We start from the raw sequence: 13,339 nt of genomic DNA, 5'->3' as shown, positions 1-13,339 counted from the left end.
ATAACTACAAACATAAACTATTGTGTACACGTATTATCTACAAATCGTCACTTCAAGACAATATTTTCATCTTATATAAATATTTAAATTCATAAAAATATTATACCGAAAATACATATAGTTATTTATATTGTACAAACTTACAAATAGATATTTCTATTTTGTATATTTAGATAGTTATCCACTTGCCCCAATATAAAATCGAATTTAACAGAGATCAAACAGAATTTTTATCTACCAGAATTGATCGAGTACTTTTCCAGTTAAATCGTAACAAACAAAAATATTCCCTTCAAAGATTATCTATCCCATTCACAGATATACCTCTACGAAGAAATGGCGCGTCTCCTAGAGTCCGGTCGGCAATGGGAAGCCGCGGTTGAAGTAGTCAAGGAGCTAGTTCAAGTTCACGAACACACTGCATTAGATTACACGGCGTTGGCTGATTTACACGAGTCTTTAGCGTCGTTGTATAGAGCTACATTGCACCAGACTAGGTTGCCGAATTCGTACTTTAGGGTCCGGTATTTGGGTAAAGGGTTCCCGCCGCATCTGTTGAATTCTAAGGTAATTATGATAAAGGTAGATTTTTCTCTTTTTGTTAAATTAACAGACATAATTTAACAAATAGTTAATTGGAGAAACTAAATTAAGATGGAGGCAGAATATTAGCAATTTCTGTTTTCCTGAAGTTAATTTACAAACTGCCAATTATTGATGTAACGTAAAATTTGAGCATTTATAAATTTCAATTTGCCACTTTCACTATAATTTGCTCTGAATTATATACCAATTCTAGCTATCTTGTTTTATGTTTTTAAAGAGAAAATTTCCTGGAAAACCGTTCGATACTCTTCAGTCATTAAGGTACATTTGTTTGATAATATTTGATAATCGAATAGGCAAAAGACGCGGGTTCGAATCCCGCCCAGTGATCGATTTTTTTTCTATTCTTTTAAAATTTTAATTACTTATTATAATTTAACAGGGTTTCGTATATCGAGGTAACGAGTGTGACATGTTACACAATTTCAAAGAAAGAATGTTGGATGAATGGCCGGAGGCTGAAGTTTTATTAAAATTGGACGAGCCGGGAGAGGATATAACAGAGTCAGATGGACAATGTATCCTTTTTAGGGTTCCGTAGCCAAAATGGCAAAAACGGAACCCTTATAGTTTCGTCATGTCCGTCTGTCCGTCTGTCCGTCTGTCCGTCTGTCACAGCCGATTTACTCGGAAACTATAAGTACTACAGTGATGAAATTTGATGGGAATATGTGTTGTATGAACCGCTACAAAAATATGACACTAAATAGTAAAAAAAAGAATTGGGGGTGGGGCCCCCCATACATGTAACTGAGGGATGAAATTTTTTTTTTCGATGTACATACCCGTGTGGGGTATCAATGGAAAGGTCTTTTAAAATGATATAAAGTTTTCTAAAAAACATTTTTCTTAAAGTGAACGGTTTTTGAGATATCAGCTCTCAAAGTCGTAAAAAGTATGTCCCCCCCCCTCTATTTTTATAACTACGGGGTATAAAATTCTAAAAAAAATAGAGGTGATGCATGCTAATTAACTCTTTCAACGATTTTTGGTTTGATCAAAGTATCTCTTATAGTTTTTGAGATAGGTTGATTTAACTGTAATTTATTATATTTGCTGCTACGGAACCCTTTGTGCGCGAGCCCGACTCGCACTTGGCCGGTTTTTAATAAAAAGAGAGATAGAAGATTATCTTGCTTTCATTTTATTGGATTTTAAATAAAAATTTTATAGTCTTTGTTAAATTTAATTAATTACAAGTGACATAATATATTTGGCATATTGGAAGAAAATGTTCCAGAACACCAATTTAAAAAAAATAAATTATCTGGTAAACTTTGAAAACAGTAAATTGCTTAAATTAGTCCTAGTTTTTTAAGACGCCAATTTTTTGAACAATTTCTCCACTTCTCAAATCAAACATTTACCCCTTTTTTTCAAGTTTTTGTACATTCTTCTAAATAAACATAAAATCGCTGTTAATGTCGTATATTTTCAAAATATTTCCCATTTTCTATATCCTTAACCGCAAAAACAGATTTACAAATAAACGCGGTAACGCCAGTGATCTCGGAAAAATGGGCGCACCTCGCTGACAAACAGATTGACGAACGAATATTGCAGTATTACGAAAATAATAATGTCAATAAGTTTATTTATTCTCGGCCTATACATAGGAATGGTGAGTTTTTAGTTTTTACTATTAATAATATGTTGTAGTAATTGTTTAAAAAAAAAAGTGTTGTAAAGTTAATTGTACTCTTTCTATGTGTTTATAGGGACACTATTCTTTGACCCTGTTATATTTAGTTATTTTTAATTTACATTAAGGTTCTTTAAAACTGTATAGAATTACAGATGTTTGTACCAAAGTCTAAGAATTGTTTTTTACATAAACCTTTTCATTCCACTATTCCATCTCCTCCTGAATATTAAATGGTATTTTTAAAATAAACGATAGACTTCATCTCAATAACCTAACTTATGTTATAAAAATATTTTCTGCTTACTTTTAATGCAATATGCGTAATTATTTTTGTCATATCTATATTTGAAAATGTATAACACATAATATTGTAGAAATATTTTTATTTCATTTCGTTTTAAATATCTTTTACAGAAGACGCAATAAACGTTTCCAGTAATGATGTATCGGGAACTAATGAATTTGCTACCAGATGGTTGGAGAGGACTGAACTCGAGATTAGTGATCCTTTACCTGGTAAGATTTTATATTATACTGCATTTAATGCTGTAAAAATATAAATTATTAAATATTGTATTTGATTGATCCATCTATACTTATATTATAAAGAGGAAAGGTTTGTATGTATGGTTTTCACGCATAAACTACTGAACCGATTATAATGAAATTTAGCACACATATAAAGGGTAACTTGTATTAACACAAAGGATAGGTGTTATCCCGGAAATCCCACGGGAACGGGAACTATGTGGGTTTTTCTTTGAAAACGCGGGCGAAAAGCTAGTTTGTAATAAGGGGAATTTTTGTACTGCTACGCTATTGGTTAGCTAGAGCAAGAATTAATAATAAAAAAGACGTGTGACACTCGGGGACTACCGCGGTAAAGCTATTGCATGCTATGCCTTCAAGCCACACCTCCGCGCCCGTCCCCGTGGGGAGCGTGAGGTTTTTCGTTACGGAATTTCTCGATTCGGTCCCCGCGCTCAAGGCCCGCGATAGAAGCTATGCAATAGCTTAACTGCTACGAAATCCAGGAAATTATAACCTAAAAATGATGTTAAAGATACTTTCCATTAAAACCTATACCGATTTATTGTTAACTTTTAATTTTTGTATTTCAGGAATACTAAGATGGTTTCCGGTGGTAGATTCACGGACATATTTAATTTCACCGCTCGAAGTGGCGGTAGAAACTATGTCCAATACAAATAGGCAATTGAAACGGGTCATACTTGAGAGTAAATCACCTAATGTGATATTACACCCGCTTACTATGAGGCTACAAGGTGAGATTAATTTTAATTATAAATTGTATGTTTTTTCTTTGATTGTAAAAGAGTTTTTTTTTAGTTGAAAGTTATGATCATCAAAATCTGTTACGTAATTTTAAAGATCTAAGCATACAGACACACAAAGGAAAACGGCTTGGACTTGTAAAGCGATTTTATTTTATACTATGCAGTGATATAATTTTATACTTGCATCTAAATCTAATACATAGTATAATGATATATATCGCATAACTTCACATCACATATTACGAATGACATCGCATCGTTAGTTGAAAGGCATATTTTGTTAGATGCTGTGCTATAGTATATAGATAAAAAGTTCTTCTGGGTTTGGGAGTCGATTCCGTCTTTATGAAATGTAAAACTTACTCTATTTTATTTAAGGACTGCCCCGCTCCTATTGGTCTTAGCGTGATGATATATAGCCTATAGTCTTCCTCGATGAATGGGCTATCTAACACTGAAAGAATGTTTCAAATCGGACCAGTAGTAGATTAGTGCGTTCAAACAAACAAACTCTCTAGCTTTATAATATTAGTATAGATGACATCAAACATGAAATTACTTCGTTGAATAAAAAAAATAGACGGGTTGCACTCCGGGAGTGCCGGCACAAGTGAAAACTTGATTATTAACGTTCAGCATGTTTGATATTTTGGAATGGTATCCGTCTTACGCATGGAATATAAGAGCTAAAAAAAATCCGTCTTACGCTTTTTCGATCAGGTTACGTGTCCTGACGCGAGTTTAAGATTTTATACCCAACGCCGCTAAAGAAGTTTTCACTTCAAAAATCTTACACTTACCATTCATAAAACGCAGGTATCCTAGACCCACGTGTTCAAGGCGGTCTAATAAACTACGAACGTGCGTTTTTCACACCGCAGTATTCCACTCGACACCCGGAACACGTGGATCTGTTGCAGAGGCTGAAGGATCTTATTGCAGAACAGTTGCCATTACTTAAATTAGGTAAGTTCTTAATTAAATAAATAAAAAAAAGACGTGTGACACTCGGGGACTGCCGCGGTAAAGCTATTGCATGCTATGCCTTCAAGCCACACCTCCGCGCCCGTCGGAGTGGGGAGCGTGAGGTTTCCTGGATTCGGTCCCCGCGCTCAAGGCCCGCGCTAGAAGCTATGCAATAGCTTAATAAATAAAATTCTTCATTGACAAAACTTTTTACATATTGTTGTATGGAAGTTTTTGACCCCCAAACTAGGTATGTATGTTAGGATCAGGTTGGAAAATTATAGGAACTCCATAAAGCGTGTAATTTTATAAATTCAGAGTAATTACTCATATTTTTTACCAAAAATCTACATTATAAAAAATAAATAAATATAAATAAATAAAAATCATTTATTTAGAAACAATACATACAAACAAAAACAATTTAGACACGACGATCGCCTCAACTAGGAATATACCTGTGCTAGAGACGATCGACGCCTTCCTCTCCAGACTTAGCCAGTATTGTTAATTTAAATTACATATATACTAATATATATTTTTATAAAATAGAGAATCACTAAGAACTAATTGAGGTTAAAAATTTAAAATGATTTATTTTATCAGAAATCTATTAAAAATGTATTGCTACCGCATCAATGTTTTAAAACTCTTTTTTTTATATCAAATTATGTTTCTTAAGGGTTTAATAACTGGATAATACTAATGCCCAGAACTTATATAACTAAATATAAATCACCTGCCTTATCATTTATCATTTAAAACTAATATTTCTTCAGGTTTGGAAGTCCACGCATCTAGAGAACCAGATAAGAAAATGCACGCGTTACTCGTGGAGAGATTCCACGATCACCAACAGAAAGTGCAACAAGGCTTCGGTTTGAGGGTAAGTGGAGATTTAGAAACATAATTAAACATTTATTCGTGGTCGTGGGTTCGATTCCCACCCGGGGCAAATATTTGTGTGATGAACATAGATGTTTGCTCTGTGTCTGGGTGTTAATTATCTAAATAAGTATTTATTTAAAATTATATATGTACGTTTATCAGCCATTTGGTTTCCATAACACAAGCGAAAGCTTAGTATGAGATCGAGTGATCGTGCCGTGTGTGAAAATTGGCCTGAAATATTTATTTATTTATTCAATTAGACTTATTTTAGAAGCACTTTTGAATCGTCACCGGCTCGGTAAGCCTTTTCTACAGAGAAGCCAGCAAGAACCTTTGTATTTGCTCTGTTGTTTTAAATTTTATAATGTACTATGTTGGGTCAATTTTAATTGTTCTAGGGCCATGTTTTGGTAAAAGCGTTTTTACATTGAGAAAATTATTTCAGCATCACTACATAGTATAAAACAAAGTCGCTTTTTCTGTCCCTATGTCCCTATGTATGCTTAAATATTTAAAACTACGCAACGGATTTTGATGCGGTTTTTTTTTAATAGATAGATTGATTCAAGAGGAAGGTTTTAGTATATAATTTATTAGGTTTTAGACAAAACGGGCGAAGCCGCGGGCGGTTAGTTAGTTTTACAATAAAATAAAGTTCTTTATAACTAATAAAAGCTTTTCCAGACGATAGAATTCGACGCGACAAGCGAAGCGTCCTCTGACGTTCAATTGCGAGTGAATTCTCGTGACAGTACAGATATAGAGACACGCAGTCTGACAAACAACAGGATATCTGATATATCTACGGGGACTGAGTGAGTATAATATCTATATACTAGGTGTGATTTTTTTGTATTCTTTTACAAGTACCCTCAATTTTTTTAAATATAAAGATGTAATGTATTTCTAAGTACAAACGTATTTATTAAAAAAAAATATATCAGATTGGAATGGTTACATACAGGGATATTTTTAAATAATTTTTCTTTTCGCTCGGTTAAAATTACAAATCTTTGGAAAAGTAAAAAGGCTATTAGAGACATTACTTGTAAGTGGCGAAATAAGCCTTGTAGTTACATCGTTATATCGTTATATCGCTTTAATCGATATATTTTCCTTTCCAGTACACCGTCGAAGTCGAAATTCATATCAGCTATCAATTGGACAAGGTATGTTGTGTACCAAGTGTTCAATACTAAAAAACAGACTTTTATCTACATTTATTAGAATATTTTCTAACCAAATAAAGTAAAATGGGTTTTAAAATAATTAATGCCGTGTATTTACATTTACAGATTTAAATGTAAATACACGATACACAATAATTTATTATTTACAGAAATAGCAGTAGTGGAACTCTAACACCGAGGCATAAGAAAAGAAGTAGGAAGGTAAATATAATTATTTTTACATATAATTGTTTAATTCTAGACAAAATGTTCGGATTACTTTTGTATAAAACAGAATGTTTGTTGTGTTAATTCTACTATGAATAAGGATTTAAGTCCCTTTTTACTCTAATACTAGCTAACTTAATGTTATATATGCGAAAGTTTGTTTGTTTGTTACTCCTTCACGTAAAAACTGCTGAACCGATTTTTATGAAATGTGGCTAACTAAGATTAACACAACGCATAGTATTATACAGAAAATCGTACGGAAACGGGAACTATGCGGCTTTTGGCTTTTCCGACTAGCTAGTACAGAATAAAAACAAAATCTGTCCCCATTTTTGTCTACTAAAAAAATATCACAATATTATGTTACCATAAAAATTCCAGAGCGAAGTGAGCATCCAATCAAGTGGAAGCCAGTGGTACACAACAGCAACAACGAACGGCGTCAACAGTGCGATCAACAGCGCAATCAACACAGCCATAGCTAGTGCGTTCAACAACAACAGTATTAGTTCGTCGAGCCTCGATACAACAGTGTCGCCGCTCAGAGAGTTGAGACAAGAGGTGAGATAGCTTAGAATGTTTTAATAGTATTTGTTTACAAAATTAATTGTACATGTTGCTTATAGAAGTAAAAGAAAATTTTAATATTTTTTAGTACGACACAAAACAAATAAATTAGAGCGTAACAACAGTATTAGTTCGTCGAGCCTCGATACAATCTCGCCACATAATAATAACATCCAGCTTATAAGCTTAATGCTTTAGTGTCCATTTCGTCAACATGTTATGCAGAACTCACTTGTTTCTCTCACATTAATATTGTGAAAAAATATGAAGAAACAAATACTCAAACATAAAACAGAAGTAAAATATTCCTGATATATAAATTACTAGTATTTAATGTTTTGTTGTCTTGTTTTTTCATTTGATACTGACTAAGCATTCAATAGATATTGGTGGCTTCTTATTTATAATAACCCGTATTTCTTCAAATAATTGTTTAGAAGCCAATTGCTTTGAGCTTGTTAATCGATGTTATCAAATACTGTAAAATGCTGAACTATTTTTATAGTATTGTATTTCATTTTAATGCTTAGTATTGCCTTTTAAATAATTATTTCGTACTTAATCTGTTTATGTATTTATATTTGGCTTTTGCGAAAGCTGACCATGACAAAATAATAATTAACACATTTATGTAGCATATAGTAGCTTTTAATATTATTTAAACCCTTATAGGATGAAATGTGGGTAGTTGAATAAAAACTTAAAAAGAAAGCACATATTTGTTATTTATATTTAGTAAAAAAACAGTCATAAAACTTAGTTTATATACACAAAAGTATCGAATCTAAGTTGAAAATAACTCAATCAGCTGGTGACGGAGCGTCCGCTCCGCGCGGAGGTCGAGCGGCGACTGTCGCAGCGGACGAGTCTCGTGACGTCATCCGAACCGCCGTCCAACCGGGACTCGCTAGGTAACCGCCATCTTGGCTCGCGGTTGTGATTGTGCATGTTGTTTTAGGTTGTTGTTTGGTGTGTGTGCTATTTATTTATGAAATGCTACAATTTAAGAGAGTCGCATTTAATAGAGGACAATTTTTGGGGCATGTGAAGGCGTCGATAGAAGCTTAACCCCAAGTTTATCTCTGTATTTTTCTTTATTTCATTTTTAACGCTGTAGAGGACGCTTAAGTTGACCGGGTTCTTAAATGCTCATAAGCATCCGATCTAAACGAAATGTTTAACTTGGTTTTATCATTTTATATTAATTTTAATCGTATTCTTAAAATATTTTTGTTAAATTCGTACAATGTTACTTGTTCATTTCCATCTGTCTTTCTATAGTAATGCAACACATAAACTTTGGGTGAAGTTTTTGTAGACCCCTCCACATGTCCCAAAAATAAAATTGCGTGTTCTATTAAATGCAAAGCTCATGTAACATTTCAATGGACCACATGGTGTTTAGGTTTAAGAAGGACTATTTATTGATATATGTATGTTTATGTATTTTATGATTCTTTAATTTAGTTTAAAATTTAATAATTTACTTGTTTTTGGTGGTATTTATATATGTACATAACATTCTACATTAATAACTTAAAACAAAGGGACAGTGGATGTTTATTTTTGTATTAGTAGTTTAATTATAGTACAAAGTGGGCTGTGAAATCGTTTCAACAAATATATGTACACAAATGTTTTTTACTGATTGTTCTTTTTTTCAGAATAATATTTATTCAGAAAAACCTCTACATAGACTATATTCAATTTAATAATAGTTTAAATATAATTCACAACCTGTGTCCATTTCTAGAAGTAGCAATTTTACATTTTTTTTTTTTCAATATTAATTCGTATTAAAATACAATTATTGTTAAAATTAGAAAGCATGATAGCATGGTGTCTTGAGTGTATGAATGACGTTACTCAATTTTAAAGTGAAACTTTTATTACATCGTCTCAAACTTTTTGGTCTGTGTAGCGCATGTCGGTTGTATCGCGGCTGCCGAGTAGGTATACCTACTCGGCAGCCGACCGTCACGCGACATGCGCTACACAAAGCAGTGTTCGGAACCGTTCGAACAGTTTCACTTTTACCGTGGTTTCATAAAACCACGCAACATTTATTTGTATAGATGTAATTATAACATCTTGGTAGTTATGTGCAAGATAATATACGCGAATGTTATTTCTTTAATTTCATAGTGCAATATAATATTACCCTTTTTATGTTAAGAAATATTTATTTTCCAATTCTTTTGGAAAAGTATACGGTAGAAAATTTAATACTTTCCTTAATTTGATACATTGTGAAGTTCGAATAGTAGTATGTAGTTGAAAAAGCTAACCGTTGGCTGGTAAATATTAAAAATACAATTCCAATAACAGTTTATTAAATCATATTAAGTTTATTAGTTTTGAATTATATTTAACAATTTTACATTATATTTATATGTTACAAAAACAACGTCAAATTGGACCTTAATGCATCTATTATATGGCTCATTTTCACTTGCATGATAACTGTACTAACTTTACCGCTTCGCTCGCGATGCATTATACTAAACGCATGTAACATTATAACTATTAGGAGTAGGTAAAGGTTCGTTTCTTTGTGCCCATATAAAACTAAAAAGTTATACTATTTTACAATTTAAAATTAGAAAAAATAGAGATCAGATGTGGAAACTTCCTGTATTATTAATCGGATGATTAAATCCCTAAGGATACTTCCTTTTTGACATTTAAACAGAATATAAAACCCTATAAACGTTTGAGACAGTTAGAAACGGACCTTTAGTGCCTATTTCATAATATTTTCCAATTTTAAGTAAATTGTAGGTATGTAATGCATTTCATATTATTGGAAACAAAAGATGGAATTTTGAAGCACAGTACTAATACGTACAATAATAATTAGACAAGAAATAGACTAGAACGTGGCAGAAGAATTTTCTGGAAGTTCCAGGGTTGTCAATGCATAATTTGATTATTTAAAATTAAAAATGTGATAACTGATAACCCTGTTTAAAAGTTATATTTTATAGATTGTATGAGAAATACTTTGCCTTAAGATTCCGTCAATAGTTAAAATTGGTATTTGGATAACTAAACTAACAATGTTAACGCAGTTGGTATTGATGCACTTAAATAAATTAATAATTATGAATACGGCAGAGATTTTTATTTAACCTTTTACCTAAACTCTGTTCAATATTAAATTGCCCTTGAGGTTCATGCAAGAAGCATGTTCAAGCATCACTTTAGAGTTTGTGTGACTAACTTTAGTAATGGATTTTAAGCGCAATTTTTATGTTGCCTTAACACGAGATTTAAATCGCGTTTTAAATCCGTTAAGAACGATATACTTTATGGAATGTTTGGATGACTATGCCACTAACTTAAGAAAGGGATTGTAAAACACTACTAACATCAGAATAAGATTTTTAACGCGTTTTATTTCTCCATTAAAAGTATCACACATCGAATTAATATAAAGCGTGTTTTGAATCCGTTATTTCGGTGACATGACTAACTTGACAACGGATTTTAAACGCGTTTTTCATATAGCTTCTAGATTTAAAGCGCGTTTTAAATCGGTTGAAAAACAGAACTAAAGTCACAATACAATACAGGAACCACTGACTCAAACCAAGATGAGGAAGAGCCGCCGCCGCTGCCGATAAAACAATCGCACAGAAGTCTAGATCTAGACAGTGAGAATAATAACCTAGAATCGAACCCGCTACCCACTAGATATAATTATGATTTAGTACTGTCACCAAGGAATTCATATTTATACCAATCAAAAAGAAGGAATACGTGTGAACTACCGCCGGCCAATGAGAAAGCGCCTACACCACCGCCGAAGAAACGAAATCAGACAAATGCTTAATTAAATTATTATTTATTTTTATTGTGTGGTTGAAACAGTAAATGTTAACTAAAGATAAGTATATCATGTTTTATCCAAATTTGTAGAGCAATTTTTTCGTGACCGATTAAATTCAATTTATTCTTGAAGCGACATAATAATTTATACGAAATATGTAATATTAAGTAAAATATGTAAAACGTTACAGTTAGATTTTTTGGCTTACCAATGTTTTTGTTGTTTCAATTTTGTAGATTTTAATGTAAATTGTAATATGTATGTTACAGTTAGATTAAATAAATCAAGATATTCTTTTTTAATAACTTTCCCATACAAGTAGGTAACTACGTAAAGTTACATTGAAACTATTTTTATAATTTTGTACGTAAAATATTTTGATCTGTGAAAATTTTACTGCTTAAAGAAAATATCCCCACTTAAGTATTGAAAGAGCATTTTGTTCAAATAAAAGGACTTTTTCGATTGATAACGTTTTATATATGACTGTATTCTGTATTCACTTACAATTTAGTAAAAAAATAAAACACTATTTGATATTCTAACTAACTACATAGTATCTTATGTTAATAATTAACATAGTCAAAGATTAAATAAATAATTTATTACATATTGTTAAAACTACTAAAGATTTTAAATGAAAAAGTATTAGAATCATCTCGTTGTTTTACGAAAACTGTAGTAAAATTTTATTAAAGAAGGTCTTCCATGTTAAAAAATATTTTAATATTTAGTCAAACGTTTAACGTAGTGTTGTAGTCACTTGTAAACGGACGATAAAATATATTTTTTATTAGATTATACAAGATTGCTCATACTTTACACTGCAGGCCACCGAAATTGTAACATAAGAATAATATTTAATATTGTGATAATATTTAAACGAAATGCCATTGTTCCAAAGCGATATTACCAGATATGTGTCATAATAAATTAAAATATATAGGAATTATATTTTATTGACCCTATTTTATGTACGTGAAATTGATTAACATAATAAATGAATAGTATATTTATTGTGAATCTTAGTATGACTTGTAAAATGTGTTGAATGATAAGTGAAATTCACATAATAGAGATAGTTGTACACGAATTTCATTATTAAATTTGTTTGCACATTCACATGTGAGTAGAATTAGACTTCATGCGTTATATTGTGATTAATATCAAATAACTAGATTTTTCGAATGTTTGTAGACAACTGATGAATAACAGAATAATGACAAATGTGCCTTGGTACAAAACCTCTGCTTTACAATATAAATGTAATACATGCAATAGTTAAGATTTTATTTATGTTCAATGTAAATAGGTACATAGTCTCATTCCAATGTAAGAAAGTTATGTTGTACGAGTAATGTTACCACATTTTGTAATCCATTTATTTAATTAGACACAAAAAACATTTTTATTTTTCATGTCTTTTAATTTTAATATGATCACATAATATAGTATTTGATTCATATTAAAATTTTAAAGGATGAATAATGATATTGCGTTTTTAACTTAAAACGTATTACATCATGATATTAATTGATTATAATACAAATATAATATAGAACATAATATTTCATGTAATGAATGGTAATTTATGATTTTCATCGGAATTTTCAAGTAGAACAAAATAATTATATTGATTTAAGTGTTTCTTTATTATTGACAGTAAGTGTAATAATGACAAATATATCATGATAAGCAATTGATCATTTTGAAATATACTCGTGTAATAATTTAAACTCATTTTGTTTATTTTAAGTGTTACATAATTATGTAATAAAATATTATGATGATTTTTGTTTTTTATTTCTCATTTTCCTATCCTTTTGTTTAAGTATTTGATACAAGTGAAATATTTATTTTGCAGAACGTAGGTAGTATCTAGGTACATATCTACTTATTTTAGCAATAATTTTTGTTTGCTCTTTATAATCAATGGATTGATATCTACATCATCAGATCGATCACAGACTATTAACATGATTTTACAGAACACGATTAAAGAATTGTTTTATCCTCAGTGTGCATGTTAAACATTCAATAAATTTTGAATACAGGTATTTAATTTTTTAGTACACCTACCTCATAACAATTTTGTTCATAAGCCTTCCTGGTGCAAGGAAATATAGCTTTTTAG

General features: G+C 31.2%; 1 protein-coding gene across 1 annotated transcript in view; it reads left to right on the top strand.

Annotated features, from left to right (window-relative positions):
* mbc (dedicator of cytokinesis protein myoblast city) overlaps window positions 1-12,952 on the top strand; it is an 80,760-nt gene extending 67,808 nt beyond the window's left edge. Inside the window, exons 26-38 of the mRNA XM_090115454.1 lie at window positions 319-567; window positions 989-1,124; window positions 2,084-2,227; window positions 2,666-2,767; window positions 3,373-3,537; window positions 4,366-4,515; window positions 5,295-5,401; window positions 6,091-6,221; window positions 6,531-6,575; window positions 6,746-6,797; window positions 7,188-7,367; window positions 8,182-8,284; window positions 10,949-12,952. Of these exons, the coding sequence (XP_089971580.1) occupies window positions 319-567; window positions 989-1,124; window positions 2,084-2,227; window positions 2,666-2,767; window positions 3,373-3,537; window positions 4,366-4,515; window positions 5,295-5,401; window positions 6,091-6,221; window positions 6,531-6,575; window positions 6,746-6,797; window positions 7,188-7,367; window positions 8,182-8,284; window positions 10,949-11,208 (1,824 nt within the window). The 3' untranslated portion in view covers window positions 11,209-12,952. The remainder of the gene's footprint in view (window positions 1-318; window positions 568-988; window positions 1,125-2,083; window positions 2,228-2,665; window positions 2,768-3,372; window positions 3,538-4,365; window positions 4,516-5,294; window positions 5,402-6,090; window positions 6,222-6,530; window positions 6,576-6,745; window positions 6,798-7,187; window positions 7,368-8,181; window positions 8,285-10,948) is intronic.
* The last annotated feature ends 387 nt before the right edge of the window (window positions 12,953-13,339 follow it).

This window comes from Colias eurytheme, chromosome 23, assembly GCF_061535395.1.
Source record: "Colias eurytheme isolate Ceu_HAF_F1 chromosome 23, ilColEury1 Martin Lab GWU primary, whole genome shotgun sequence".
Taxonomy (NCBI): domain Eukaryota; kingdom Metazoa; phylum Arthropoda; class Insecta; order Lepidoptera; family Pieridae; genus Colias; species Colias eurytheme.
The sequence above is the reverse complement of the archived record's forward strand: the minus strand, read 5'-3'. Positions and strand labels throughout refer to the sequence as shown.